General features: G+C 36.9%; 1 protein-coding gene across 8 annotated transcripts in view; it reads right to left on the bottom strand.

Annotated features, from left to right (window-relative positions):
• Positions 1-16,016, bottom strand: part of FAM149B1 (family with sequence similarity 149 member B1) — a 78,312-nt gene that overhangs the window by 32,969 nt on the left and 29,327 nt on the right. For all 8 annotated transcript variants that reach the window (XM_046026505.1, XM_046026509.1, XM_046026503.1 and 5 more), the window contains 2 exons: positions 15,849-15,965; positions 4,072-4,239 (listed from right to left, as the gene is read on the bottom strand). In XM_046026505.1, the coding sequence (XP_045882461.1) occupies positions 4,072-4,239; positions 15,849-15,965 (285 nt within the window). The remainder of the gene's footprint in view (positions 1-4,071; positions 4,240-15,848; positions 15,966-16,016) is intronic.

Genomic DNA, 16,016 nt, shown 5'->3' with positions numbered 1-16,016 from the left:
GGATACCATTTAGGTTAATATTAATGTAATATCTAATCATGGGCATATAACTGTGCCACATAATTACTTGAGGCAATGTTTCATTGGGGAAATAGTGTACTTTTACTAATCCAAATAAACGTTTGGTAGTTGGCTGGAAAGGAAAAGGGGGGGAGCTAAACAGCACAAGAAGCTACTCTGAGGCTCTTCTGGAGACCGTGCATCTATCTGTAGGCCAGAAACTCTCAGTTAGCCATGTCTTCTCTATCGCAGAGTCCCAACAGCCCCAGTATTTTGGGGGCAAAACTCTAGCTGACAGATGTACTTACTATGATAGATGTATTATAAATTAAGATAAAGCAAATTCTGGAACAGTTGGAGTACAAAAAAATATTTTAAGGCCTCTACAGTAAAAATTATCCCTAGGGTAGCAGAGGTCTCAAAAATTAAATGGGAAGCTGTAAGCAGGAAAGAAGGATGCTAAGATGTTTGTACAGGGCAATTTAAGACTTTCTCCTCTTCTTCTCCCAGAAGAGCTGGACTGGCTTTAAGTTGGGGAGAAGGCTGATTAGTCTTAATTATATTTAAATTTGTTTCTTTTTATAGGATATAAGACTTTCGTATGATGAAAAAAATTCAAATTATACAGAAGGAAATGTATATGTGCAGTGAAAAATAAGTTTATTATCTCTGTCCCCCTCAGTCACCATTCCCAGAAGCCAACATTATTTATAGTTTGATCTAGAGAAATAGTTACATTATACACTATGCTGCACCTCTGTCTTTTACTTAACAATGTAACTGGCCCTTAATCCCTATTAATACAGATCAATATGCCTCTTAAAAAATAGCTGCAGGGGGGCGCTTGGGTGGCGTTAAGCGTCTGCCTTCGGCTCAGGTCATGATCTCAGGGTCCTGGGATTGAGGCCCACATTGGGATCCCTGCTCAGCTAGGAGCCTGCTTCTCCCTCTTTCTCTCCCTCTGCCCCCTCCCCACTGCTTGTTCTCTCTCTCTAAAATAAATAAATAAAATCTTAAAAAAAAAAAAACAAACTGCAGAGTATTCCATTAGATATACCACAGCATATCTAACTGGCCAGTTACTGACCAACCAACCTTTTGTTCTTATAGTCAGTACTGTATTTAATATCCTTGTACATAGTTCTTTGGCTACACGGGTATTACATCTGTAGGATAAATACCTATAAACAGAGTTACTGAGTAAAAGGATATATTTCCAATTGGAAAGATATTGCCCACTTTCCTCTAAAGAGGAAAAATCTCCAGTATTGAAAAAATTTTTCAAGTAATTATAAAACCTCTTTATTTTTTTTCTCTGCCAGTCTTGACAGGTAAAATAGTATCTCATTATAGTTTTAATTTGCATTGCTAATTGTGAATGAGATTGAATTTTATTTCCTTTATTTAAAATCCATTTTCTTGGGTGCCTGGGTGGCTCAGTCAGTTGAGCGTACAGCTCTTGGTTTCAGATTAGGTCATGATCTCAGGCTTGTGGGATTAAGCCTCATGTAGGGCTCCATGCTCAACGCAGAGTCTGCTTGTCCCTTTCCCTCTGCTCCTCCTCCCACTTGCATACTCTCTCAAATAAATAATAAAATCTTAAAAAAAATAATAAAATCCGTTTTCTTTTTATGTGAACCATTCATTTTTTAAAAGATTTTATTTTATTTATTTGACAGAGAGAGATAGTGAAAGAGGGAACACTAGCTGGGGGAATAGGAGAAGGAGAAGCAGGTTTCCTGCAGAGCGAGGAGCCCAACGTGGGGCTTGATCCCAGGTGCCTGGGATCATGACCTGAGCTGAAGGCAGAAACTTAATGATTGAGCCACCCAGGCGCCCCAAACCATTCATATTCTTTATCTGTTTTGTCCTTGATATTTTCCTTGTTGATGAACATATGAAGGAAATTAAGTCTTTGTGTATGTATAAACTGCAAATATTTTGCCAGTTTGTCATTTGTCTTTTGAATTTATGAGGTTTTTATGTAGAAATTGTATTTTATGTAGTTTTTAAGAATTTCTTAAATGACTTATAGATTTTGTGTTATGATTAGTTATAAAGGCCTTCCCTATTCCCAAATTATTTTTTTAAAAAACCATCTTTCACATTTTATTCTTCTAAATTTATGATTTCATTTGCCACATTTAAATTTTTTATATATTTGCAATTTATTTTATTTGAAGAATAAGTTAGCAACCTTATTTTTTTAGATGATTTTTTTCCTATGTTGCATCAAAATCATCTGCTGACATTATTATATATCCTGATTTTGTACAGGCATTTTGGTTTATTTCTGGGCCCTTAATCTTTTCTTTTCTTTTTTTTGTTTTGTTTTGTTTTGTTTTGTTTTGCCCTTAATCTTTTCAATTAGAAACATTCTAAAGGTTCAACTACTCTGTCACTTTTTATTTTTATTTTTAAATTTCATTTATTTATTTGACACAGAGAGAGAGATCGCAAGTAGGCAGAGAGGCAGGCCGGGGGCAGGGTGGGGGGGAGAAGCAGGCTCCCTGCTGAGCAGGATGCCTGATGTGGGGTTTGATCTCAGCACCCTGGGATCATGACCTGAGCCGAAGGCAGAAGCTTTAACCCACTGAGCCACCCAGGCGCCCCTACTCTGTCATTTTTAATCAGTATCTCAGTGGCAGTTCTAAAGGGAAGGCTGCCTTTCTAAAAGTCTTCCTATGTTAGGGCACCTGGGTGGCTCAGTCAGTTGGTTAAGCATCTGACTCTTGGTTTTGGCTCAGGCCATAAATTCAGGGTTGTGGGATCAAGTCCTGCATTGGGTTCCATGCTCAGCACAGAGTCTGCTTGAGATTCTCTCCCACACATTTCCTCTCCCTCTGTCCCTCCCCCTACTCATGCATTCACACTTTCTCTCTCTCTCAAATAAATATATTCTTAAAAAAAAAAAATCTTCCTGTATTACCTGAAAATTAACTTTTATTTATCTGGAAAAGGGAAAGAAATGCCCTTGGGACACCTACGATACATTTAAATCACATTTTAAGTTAGTTAAATCAACTTTTTAAAAAAATATAAATTAAACCAAGGGAGAAGACCTTTGCTTTGAGGAAAAGGAAGAGAAATTAGAGATAATATGAGCTAAGCCAGATGAAGTGAAGGTGAAGAGGACAGTCTCTAGAAAACCATAAGTACATAGTTACTACTCTCTTCCAACAGTGAGTTTGCTCAGTGGTGTTATATATAGAAATCTGGGTTATGTTTAGCTGACCCTAGAATTGTTTACACTAAGCAGGAGAGTAAGCATGGCTCAGCGGGAAATATGGTAGGAAGGCCAGAATCATGTGACACAGTAGAAACTAGATCTAACTATAGCCTCATTGCCTAAAACGAAATTCTCACTTCCATATGTGTTGCTCTGACTATAAATTCTGGAACTTTTGAAGGCTTAGAGGAATAGCTTAAGAGGTTACTGTTTGAGAAAGGAAGCATAGAATAATGAAGATAGCACTGGATTTAGTATAAGATGAATAAAGTTTTAGGTTTTAGCTTTACCTCAGACAAATCATTTAACCACTCTGATCCTCATCTATCCTATAAATAATATCTATGTCACAGGACTATTGCCAGACTACAGTAAGAATGGATACAAATATTATTAATTGTAAAGTCTGTGCTAAGTTAAGGTTTTGTATAAACTATATACCTTTCAAACATGATTTATGTAAACAAAGTTCACACCTCTTCAACTAGGTTCTTTTGAAGAGTTTCAGAGTTTCTATGAGTTAACTGGTGATGATTTACAAAAGGTAAAATCAAACTATGAGAAGAAAAAAAAATTAACTCATTTTAAATGTTTAATCTCAGAAAGAGGCAAATGACGTGTACAGGAAGAAAATACAAAGGAAGGAAGTCTGGTACAAAGAAGCAACAGGAATTTGTATCAATTTAGCACATGAACTCTGGATACCTGAGAAGTGATAGGAAATAAATAATCAAGTGACATAAATCTAATTATAGGTAATATTGGCAGTATACTTTAGAAAAAACAGATATTAATAAACAGAATAGGAGGGGAGTAAATCGCTTTAAAGCCATAATACTCACATATCAGTGTGGTCGAAAGCTAGGTATTCCTCTATTATTCCTTCAGAGAAGATTACACAGTCTTCCTCTTCTCTCTCCATAGAATACAAACTAGGGGATTTGGCAATGGAAGATGCTTTATGAGCATAAGAAGATGAAAAATGTAACTTCTTTCCCCTAATACCAAATCTGGGAGAGGAAAAAAACAAATATTAATTATGGACAACATCAACAGTTCTTAGAGCATCTCAGTCATACAGGTTTCAGCTCAAAATCCATTGTCCTACTGACACCTTCCTAAACTACTCTAAGCCTTAATACCTAGTATTTCTCAGTACAGGAGGAATAAACACTAACCATAAACCTACTCTGCCTACTATGCAGGATTAAACACTGCTCATTATCTTTTCAGATGCAACAGCTAGGACTAGTGCTGGGATGTATATATCCCAACTAGTGTTGGGATGCCTGGGTGGTTCAGTCGGTTAAGTGTCTACCTTCAGCTCAGGTCATTACCCCAGGGTTCTGGGATTGAGTTCCACATTGGGCTTCTGGCTCAGTGGGGAGCTTGCTTCTCCCTCTGCTTGCTGCTCCCCCTGCTTGTGTGTTCTCTCTCTGATAAATAAAATCTTAAAAAGAAAGAAAGAAAGAACGAACAAACTATTGGCAAGGAGGTAGAGAAAAGGGAACACTCGAGCACTGTTGGTGGGAATGTAAATTGGTGCAGCCACTATGGAAAACAGTACAGAGGTTCCTCAAAAAATCAGAAATACTACACAACCCAATAATTCCACCACTGAGTATTAACCTGAAGAAAATGAAAACATTAATTTGAAAAGATATATGCACTCCGATGCTTACTGCAGCATTATTTACAATAGCCAAAATATGGAAACAACTGAAGTATCCACAGATAGATGAATAGATAAAGAAGATGTGGTGTACACACACAGTGGAATATTACTCAGCCATAAAAAGACTGAAACTTGCCATTTGCTACAACATGGATGGATCTAGGGGGTATAATCTTAAGTGAAATAAGTCAGACAGGAAAAGACAAATACCATATGATTTCACTTAAATATGAAATCTAAAAACCGAGACAAATGAACAAACCAAACAAAACAGAAACAGACATTACACAGGACAAACTGGTGGTTGCTCAAGGGAATGGGATTGGCCAAAATAGGTAAAAGGTATTAAGAAGTATAGACTGCCAGGGCACCTGGGTGGCTCAGTGGGTTAAGCCTTCTGCTCAGGTCATGATCTCAGGGTCCTGGAATCAAGCCCCACATCGGGCTCTCTGCTCAGTGGGGAGCCGGCTTCCCCCACCCCAGCCTGCCTCTCTGCCAACTTGTGATCTCTCTCTCACTCTGTCAAATAAATAAATAAAATCTTTTAAAAAGTAAAAAGTTAATGAAAAAATTAAGAACATTTATTAAGAATTACAACTTTCAGGTACCTCCGGAGGTTATATGCTCATTTTAGTAACTCCATCATAGTCAAAATGCGTATTCCTTAAGGACAGGATTTCCTTCAGAAAAAGCCAGTCAAATCTGAGTAATCGTTTTTTTAAATGGCTCTGTTTAACCAAATATTAGATTTAACCAATGTATATTTTGTGTTATTCTTCACACTTTTTTGTACCTTAGGTATTTTTTAATGGAAAAAAAAAAAAAGAATAAACCCAAGGTAATTTTCAGCAAGGCTAGTGGGAAAATCTTATTAGAAGACATTTTGGAAATATGTATTGGCAGCTTTAAAATAAAAATACCTGTTTGATTCCATTCATTCATTTATTTTCTCTGTAGGGATTTCCTTCAAGGTTATGACCTACAAGATTTAGCTATAAAAATTGTCATTATAGAATTGTTTATAATTGCAAAAAATGAAAACTAGCCCAAGTGTTCCAAAATACACAGTTGGGGATTGGTTGTTTAAATAATGAAATATTCATGCAATGGAACATTATGAGGTCATTAAATTAATGTTGTGGGAGAAAATGGAAGATGTCCACAATAAAATGGTAAGTATAAAAAAGATTATAAATATGTAACTTCATAAAACTATACACATATGTGGCCGAGAAGGGTAGGTGCTCCCCAATATCCATTCTTTCCTAGTAAATAATGCCAACTTAATTCAGTAGAGCAATACATCCATCTCAAAGACTGCATTTCCCATTACCATGTAGTCAATGTAACTTATGAGATATGAACAGAACTGTTTTGTCGGATGCTGGGAAGGCTGTTTAGAGAAAAATGGCTTGGCTATTTTTTGCCCTTCTGCCTTTCCTTTCTGCTATCTGGAAAGTGAATGCCATGTTTGGAACTCTATCAGCCATCTTGGACCATGATTCTTCATATGTTAGAAAAAAACATCCTGATTTAGCATGATATAGCAACAAGATGAAAAGAGTCTAAGACCCTGAAAACACCATGCCACCACCATACTACCTTTAGATACTATTCCTCCAGACTTCTTTTAAAACAGAAACAATCTAGGGGTACCTGGGTGGCTTAATCATTTAAGTGTCTGCATTCAGCTCAGGTCGTGATCCTGGGGTCCTGAGATCAAGTCCCACATCAGGCTTTCTACCCAGCATGGAGTCTGCTTCTCTCTCTCCCTTTGCCCCTCCCCCTGCTCATACTTGCTCTCTCCCTCTCTCTTTCAAATAAATAAATAAACCTTTTTTAAAAAATAAAAACAAAACAGAAACTTATATAAGCTATTAAATAAAGTGTACAGTATATAGGAAGTGGCTGGAAAGGTATGGCTAGACTGTGCAGAAATTTGTGTGTTAACTTGGGCTAATTGTTAGCAATAAAAAGTACAGTTTTTAAGAAGAGGAATGACAAGATCCTTGCTTTAGAAAATTACGTGGCAGAGCCCCTGGATGGCTTAGTTGGTTAAGCGTCTGACTCTTGATTTTGGTTCAGGCCATGATCTTAGGGTCATAAGATCACCTGTGTTGGGCTCCACGCTCGGTGAGGAGCCTGCTTCAGATTTTCTTTCTCCCTCTCTGCCCTTCCCCCGCCCCAAGCCCTGCTCACTCGTTTGCTCTCTCTTAAAAAAAAAAAAAGAAGAAGAAGATCGCTGTGGTGGTGATGAAGAAGATAATGCACATCTGACTCTTGGTTTTGGCTTAGGTCAGATGGTCTTATGAATCCTGAGATTGAGCCCCGTGTTGGCTCTGCGCTCAGTGGGGGAATCTGCTTGAAGATTCTCTCCCTCTGCCCCTTCCCCAACTCCTGCACATACATGTGTGCACTCTTTCACTCTCTCTCTTAAATAAATAAATAAATCTTAAAAAAAAAAAAAGATAATGTGGTTAAGGAGACTAGTGCAAAAGATAAAACAAGAGCAGATAGGCTGACGAGTGTCTGGACCATAGCAGGAGGCACACTGTATTTGGGGATGGAGAGATGGTTAAGAGGTGAGAAACAGTTTGGAGAACCAACACATGTAAATCGGCTGGTATTACTGTTTACAAAAAGTCTCAGATTTGAGACTTAATGTTTTTTAAGTCTCTGTTCTGAAATTCTAAACAGTGATTCTCAAATCCAGCTAACAGATTCATGCCAATTCATGACAACATTTTTACTGATCTACACCTAAAGGAGGAAAATAAGAATAGTGCCCAGGAAGACTGCCAAATCTCCTTTCTTGAAAAGGATTGTCCTTATTTTGAGATTATGTACTTCATGCTTTTTGTGTGTTAATACGTCTTTTCTTTTACAAAATAGTGATGTTTATTTTTGTTTTGTTTTGTTTTTTACCATAACAAACAAAAGCTGTCAAACGCTGGATACCCAGTATTCCTTATGTTATCGCGCTACTGTGTCATTCCATTTGTATTATTAACCAATCATTTCTTTAATCTGTGGTAACTTTAAAAAAAAATTTTTTTTTTTAATTTCTTTATTTGACAGAGAGAGCACAAGTAGGCAGAGAGGCAGGCAAAGGGAGATGGAGAAGCAGGCTCTCTGCTGAGCAGGGAGCCCAAAGCAGGGCTTGATCCCACTAACAGAATTTTTTTTTAAAAATTAAGGATTTTGTGGTGGAGACAGCGTGAGTAGAGGGAGAATCAGGGGGAGAGGGATAACCAGACTGCACTGAGCATGGACTGAATATGGGGCTCGAACTTAGGAGCCTGAGATCATGACCTGAGCTGAAACCAACTGAGCCACCCAGGTGCCCCTTGGTTTCATTTTTAAGTAAACTCTACAGTCAATGTGGGGCTTGAAATCACAACCCCTTACCCCCACCCCAGGATCAAGAGTTATATGCTCTGTCAATCCACGCCCCAAAGATTTTTTTTTTTTTGAAGTAATCTCTACATCCAACATGGAATTGTACATAATTTGCTTAGTAAAAAAATAATAGTGGTCTTGCCTAATCGTGTATTGCTCTGGTAGTAATATTTAATTTGAGATGTTTTCTTGTGAGAGGAAAAAAATCATGGCATTTTATTCTTCTCCCAAATGCATGGAGGATATAATGACTTTGCTAGGTTTTTTAAACAAAGTTTAATTTGGAGCCAGTCCATCCAGGTATAGTAAGCCTTCATGGAGGTAATCACTGCGGTAATCACCCCCACTGAGGTAAACACTCTCAAATGTGGTTGAAAGGAACATGTGGCCAAGGGCACCTTCCTGACCAGCATCTGAAAAGTATAATTAGCCACTCTTAACTCCATTTCAGACCAACCTTATTATCCAGTGGACCTCTAGAAAGGATTGAAGTAGGGGAAATTTACATGAAGGAGTTATTTCATGATGCCAAAAGGAAGAAAACGTTTATCAGAAAGGAAGTAAGACTGGATGAACTTCCAGTATAACTGAAGTACCTCCATGGCTTTGGAGAGCTTCAGAAAACTCTTTATGTCTAAAAAAGAAAAAAAAATCTGATTTGTAATGAGCTTAACTTCCCCTTCCATTTAGGATAGTTGTAAAAAAGAAATCAAAGAAAATGAAAACAAAGGCTATAATTTATATTGAGTGATACAAGGGAGGTAGGCATAGGACCAATAGCAGCCATACCATACCACCTTAATGATTTTTGTGAATTGTGGTAAAAAATATAATTAAAATTTCCATCATGGGGCACCTGGGTGGCTCAGTGTGTTAAGCCTCTGCCTTCATCTCAGGTCATGATCTCAGGGTCCTGGGATCAAGCTCTGCATTGGGCTCTCTGCTCAGCAGGGAGCCTGCTTCCTCCTCACCCCTCTCTGCCTACTTGTGATCTCTCTCTCTCTCTGTCAAATAAATAAATAAAATCTTAAAAAAAATTTCCATCATAAGCACTTTAATTTTTAAAAAAGATTTTATTTATTTATTTGTCAGAGAGAAAGAGCAGGAACATAAGCAGGGGGAGTGGGAAAGGGAGAAGCAGGCTTCCCACTGAGCAGGGAGCCCGATGTGGGGCATGATCCCAGAACCCTGGGATCACGAGCTGACACTTAATGACTGAGCCACCCAGGCGCCCCCATCATAACCACTGTAAACTGTACAGTTCAGTAGTGTTAAGTATATTCACATTTTTATTGTGTAGCAGATTTCAAGAACTTTTTCATCTTGAAAAACTGAAACTCTAATACCTATTAAATACTAATCCCCCTCCGCTCCCCGCTCCTGGCAATTACCTTTGTACTTTCTATGCTTCTGACTATGCTAGATAAATGACGTGAGTGGAATCATACTGTATTTGTCCTTTTGTGACTAGCTTATTTCACTTAGCATATGTCTGAGTTTCATCCATGTTGTAGCATGTAAAAGGATTTCCTTCTTTTTATAGTAACATATTATTTTATTGCACATAAATATCACATTTTCTTTAGCCACTCATCTGTTGATAGACATTTGGGTTGCTTCCAGATATTTTGTCAATTGTGAATAATGGTGCAGTGAACATAGTTGTACAAATACCTCTTTCAGATCCTGCTTTCATTTTTTTTCCCCCTTTGGATACATATAGCTGGGAGTGGGATTGCTGGATCATATGATAATTTTATTTTTAATTTTTTAAGCAACTTCCATACTATTTTCCACAATAGCTACACCATTTTACATTTCCACTAAAAGTGCACAAAGGTTCCAATTTCTCTGTATCTTTGCCAATACTTTTTATTTTCTATTCTGTTGACAGTGGCCATCCTGATGGGTGTGAGGTGATATCTCATTGTCGTTTTGATTTGCACTTTTCTTATGATTAGTGATGTTGAGCATCTTTTCATATGCTTGTTGGCCATGTATGTATCTTCTTTGGGGAACTGTGTAGTCTAGTCCTTTGGTCATTTTTGAATAGGGTTTATTGTTGTTGAGTTGCAGAAGTTCCCTTTATATCCTGGATGTTAAGCCCTTATCAGATATGTGATTTGCAAATAGTCACTTCCATTCCATAGGTTGCCTCTTCACTGGATTGACTGGTTTTTTGATGCTCAGAAATTTTTAAGTTTGATGTAGTCCAATTTATTTATTTTAGCACTTGCTGTTTATGCTTTTAGTGTCATATCCAGTAAATCACTGCCAAATTCAGTAGCCTGAAGCTTTTCCCTTATGTTTTATTCTAGCAGTTATATAGTCTTAGGTCTTACATTTAGGTCTTTAATCTGCTTGGAGTTAATTTCTTTTTTTTTTTTTTTAATTTCTTTTCAGCGTAACAGTATTCATTGTTTTTGCACCACACCCAGTGCTCCATGCAATACGTGCCCTCCCCAATACCCACCACCTGGTTCCCCCAACCTCCTACTCCCTGCCCCTTCAAAACCCTCAGGTTGTTTTTCAGTGTCCATAGTCTCTCATGGTTCACCTCCCCTTCCAATTTCCCTCAACTCCCTTCTCCTCGCCATCTCCCCATGTCCTCCATGTTATTTGTTATGCTCCACAAATAAGTGGAGTTAATTTCTATATGTGGTGCAAGGTAAGGTTCCAAATTCATTCTTTTGTATCTGGGTACCTAGTTTTCTCAGCACCATTTGTTGAAGTGTCCTTTCCCCATTGTGTAGTCTTTGCACAATTATTGAAAGTCATTTAGCCATTTATACAAAGGTTTTTCTATTCTGTGCTCTCTATTCTTTTAGTGATTTTCAAGGATTACAGTTCTACACATAGTCATACTTTTTAACATCTTGGTAGGTATTATAGTTAGATTATTTTTGCTGAGGTATGTATTTAAAATAAAGGTAGACAGATCCTTATGCTACCTTGAAACAGTAATGAGCATATTTTTTTTTCAAGTGGAAATGTCCTTAAGCTCATATTCTCATGGTCCTTTTTTGTCTGTGTTTTCTCCTTATGCTACCACTATCTTCTATTATTTTATGCTCCTGAAATTCCATTTTGACGTAGGCACTAATTTGTGTTTTGATTGATAACATTGTTTTGCAACCATAATATCAATGTATACATTAATTCATTTTCATATCATTTGGTATCATATGTTATGCTTTAATTTAGTAAAAAAAAACACTGAATGCTAACCACGTTATAATCACTGTGCTAGGTGTTAAGAAATACAAAGAAGAAAATACTGTATTTCTGTCTTTTTTTATTGTACCACTTTTCTCTGGCCCAAGAACTCAAGAATAGAAACTGTACCAAATACCTAGTTTAGTGCATTTGACACCTTAAAGAAAGCCAATGTGAGAGAATTAGTGAATGAGAGAGAGAATGACAGGAAGATAATGAGAGATGTAGGCTTAAGTCAGCTTATGATATAATTTTATATTTTTATCTTAAATTCAGTGGGAAGTTCTTGCAGATTTTTAAGTGGGAGACAGAAAGTGTCAACCCTTAATTTTAAAAGGAAAATCAGGTATAATGTTGAGTGGCAAGAATGGATATAATTTGAAATATTATTTTTGTAGAAAGTCTCAGTCATTTATAAACCTCATTTTGTGGCAAATTGATTTGTTAAACTGAAAAAAATAAAAATGAATTCATGACATATTTTTCCATACCTCTTACAGCAAAAAGTAATAAAACAGCAGCAGCACCAGGTTACAGACTTCACTACCCAAATTTTGTTCTCAAATACTCTTAGCCTCTCAACAGAAGTAGGTCTCCTTACATTTCAGCTGATTTTATTTCTGGAGAAAAAAATTAAATATAGGCCTGGAACATCCTGCTGTAACCAGAAAGCAAGGATACCGTCAAGACAAAAACAAAAGAACTAGCTTGACATGGCCAAGTTGTAACAATCTGAGCATCAATAGTAATTTTGATTAATTAAAATATATATTTTTCAATGTTCTGAGTTCAAACTGGTATCAAGAAAATATCAAGTATGGACAAAGTAGTAGTTACATGAAAGTAAATATCATAGATTATGTTTGTTATTGCTTTCCATAAGCAGTAGTATGATAATGAAGCTGGATAATTTGTTTCATCTAGGTATATGTCTGTGTATGAAGTATAGATAGATGTTTATCTGTATAGTAAATGAAAGTAATAATTGAAAACTGTAAGCAAATAGTCCAGAAAAGCAAATCCAAAAATAAGAAGAGCTAGTCAGCAGCGGGGTAGCAAATAGAAAGGAAAGAAAGGAAGCTTGCAGTATGTTGCTGAATGATTTAGTCAGATATCCTAAAAAAAGAGGGACTAATTGCTCAGGCTTGATTACTTATTTCCTTGGAGATGAGTGTCTAAATGGAACTACTACTTATAAAATAATAAGGCATATATAAATATTATTCTAACAGGTAAATATATTAATGACATGACATGAATTATGCAATTTTGGTCAGTGAGAAAGAATACATCATTTCTGTGGAAGACATTACTTGGTAAAAATCTGGGGAAGTTACATAAAAAGAGTAAACTTTAAAAGGCTTATTGATGTAATACACGAGGTTAAAATTTAAAAAGAAAGCTCAGCCTAGTGACAAAAAGCTTGAATTTAAATCCTTTGAGAAAAGTAGACAGATCCCATGATCTAACTATTTAGTTGATAACCCAGATCCTATAACCATAACTGGCCTAATGCAGTAATGTTTTACTTTGTGGCTTTTGAAAAGTCTACAAGTCCAAAAATATGCATCAAAACTACTGCTACTAAAACTGTTAGCAGTTGATTCAAATAAATAAAACTACAGTCTTGGTTAAAAAAAAACAAAACAAAACTAGGAACAACAACAACAAAAGAATTAAAACTATGATATTTTACAATAGATTTAAGGGTAAACATAGGTTTTGAAATAATTCTATTTAGGTTTTTAAAAATATTTAAATTCCAGTTAGTTAACATACAGTGTGATATTAGTTTCAGGAGTACAGTATAGTGATTTTAACACTTGTGTACATCACCCAGTGCTCATCACAAATGCACTCCTTAATCCCCATCACCTATTTCACCCATCCCCCCCACAACTCCCCTTTGCTAACCATCAGTTTGTTCTTTACAGTTAAGGGATTGTTTCTCTTTGTTTTGTTTTGTTTCTTGAAGTCCACATATGAGTTAAATCATATGGTATTTGTCTTTCTCTTAGTTTGCTCAACATTATACTCTCTAGATGCATCCATGGCAAGATTTCATTCTTTTTTATGGCTGAGTAATAGTCATGTGTGTGTGTGTGTCTGTGTGTGTGTGTGCGTGCACGCGCGCGCACCCCCCTCCCCCCATCTTCCTTATCCATTCATCAGTTGATGGACACTTGGGCTGTTTCCATAATGCAGCTATTGTAGATAATGCTGCTATAAACCTCAGGGTGCATGTATCCCTCTGAATTAATGTTTTTATATTCTTTGGGTAAATACCTAGTAATGTGATTGCTGGATCATAGGATAGTTCCATTTTTAACTTTTTAAGGAACCTGCATATTCTTTTCCAAGGTGGCTGCTCTAGTTTGCATTCCCACCAACAGTGCAAGAGGGTTCCCCTTTGGGCAATTGGGTAGTTCAGTTGGTTAAGCATCTGCCTTCAGCTTGGGTTATGATTCCAGGGTCCTAGGATGGAGCCCCCTGCTCGGCGGGAAGCCTGCTTCTCCTTCTCCCTTTGCACCTCTCCCCCACTCATGCTCAGTCTATCTTGCTCTCTCTCTCTCTCAAATAAATAAATAAATCTTTTAAAAAAGAGGGTTCCCCTTTCTCCGCATTGCTTGCCAATACCCATTGTTTCTTGTATTGTTGATTTTACCCATTCTGATAGCTATGAGGTGATAGTTCATTGTAGTTTTGATTTGTATTTCCCTGATGACCAGTGATGCTGAGCATCTTTTCAGGTGTCTGTTGGCCATTTGCAGGTCTTCTTTAGAAAAATTGTGTTCATGTCTTCTGCCCATTTCTAAATTGGATTATTAATTTTGGGGATGTTGAGTTTTATAAGTTCTTTATATATTTTTGGATACTAACCCTTTATCAGATATGTCATTTGCAAATATCTTCTCCCATTCCAAAGGTTACCTTTTAGTTTCTATTGATTGTTGCCTTTGCTGTGCAGAACTTATTTTGATGAAGTCCCAATAGTTTATTTTTGCTTTTGTTTCCCTTGTCTCAGGAGACATATCTAGAAAGAAGCTGTGATAGCCAAGGTCAAAAAGGTTACTGCCTGTGTTCTCTTCTAGGATTTTTATGGTTTCAATTCTCACATTTAGGTCTTTGTTCTATTTTTAGGATTTTATTTATTTATTTGAGAGAGACAGAGTGAGCATGAGCAGAAGGAATGGCAGAGGGAGAAGGATGGGGAGAAGCAGACCCCCACCTCGCAGGGAGCCCAGGATTCTGGGAAATTGACTGGAGCCAAAGGCAGATGCTCAACTGATGAACCACCCAGGTGCCCCCTTTAATCTATTTTGAATTTATTTTTGTGTGTGGTGTAAGAAAGTGGAATAATCCTATTTAGATTTATTTTGCTGTTTTTTAAAGAGTTTGAGGTATTCAAAAGAATTAGCTGTTCTAAATAATATACTAATTACACAATTTAAGCTAATAAACTATTAGTTCAATTTCTGTAAAGATAGTAAGTCATAATTAATACTACACGTTTAAGAAAATATCAGTTTTTCGGGGCGCCTGGGTGGCTCAGTGGGTTGGGCCGCTGCCTTCAGCTCAGGTCATGATCTCAGGGTCCTGGGATCGAGTCCCGCATCGGGCTCTCCGCTCAGCGGGGAGCCTGCTTCCCTCTCTCTCTCTCTGCCTGCCTCTCTGTCTACTTGTGATCTCTGTCTGTCAAATAAATAAATAAAATCTTAAAAAAAAAAAAAAAAAAAAAAAAGAAAATATCAGTTTTTCAAAATTTTTTCAAAATATCTTTTTTTTTTTTAGATTTTATTTATTTATTTGTCAGAGAGACAGATTGTGTGAGCACAAGCAGGGGGAGCGGCAGGCAGAGGGAGACGCAGCCTCCCTCCAGAGCAAGGAGCCTGATTGTGGGACTCAGTCACAGGACCCTGGGATCATTGCCTGAGCTGAAGGCAGATGCTTAACCAACTAGCCCCCAGGCATCCCTCAAAAAATCTTTCAAGTGTTTCTCAGACCTCTAAATTTTTCTAACCCAGTATATCTACACTTTATTTCAAGAAGGAAGTGCCTGTATTTATAGATAAACATAAATGCAGAGATAGAGATGAATCTAAATAACAAAAATATCCTTAAACCCTAGGGAAATGTCTTACTTTTCAAACAAAAAAATTATACAACAAAATTCTTATGTGCATAAAAATGATAGTCAATCTTAACAGAATTTTCTGTGCTTTATTAAATACCAACAAGTAAAAAGTTTTTTAATCCCCTAGCATAACTGGCAGAACGTAACACTTACACATTTGGATACATAAATACTCACATATTAGAAATACTTACATAGTAGAATCTCTTTCTTGAGAAAGTGTTGCCTCATGTGAAGCTGAAACAACAGAAGGGGATCTAGGATACAGTCCATAACCTTCACTTGGAGTGATTATCTGCCTACCCAGAATCCTTCAAAATGAACAACATAAAAGAGACAATTAAGCACCTTTACCTGTCATT

This window comes from Meles meles, chromosome 13, assembly GCF_922984935.1.
Source record: "Meles meles chromosome 13, mMelMel3.1 paternal haplotype, whole genome shotgun sequence".
Classification (NCBI taxonomy): domain Eukaryota; kingdom Metazoa; phylum Chordata; class Mammalia; order Carnivora; family Mustelidae; genus Meles; species Meles meles.
This window is presented reverse-complemented; position numbering and strand designations above follow the sequence as displayed.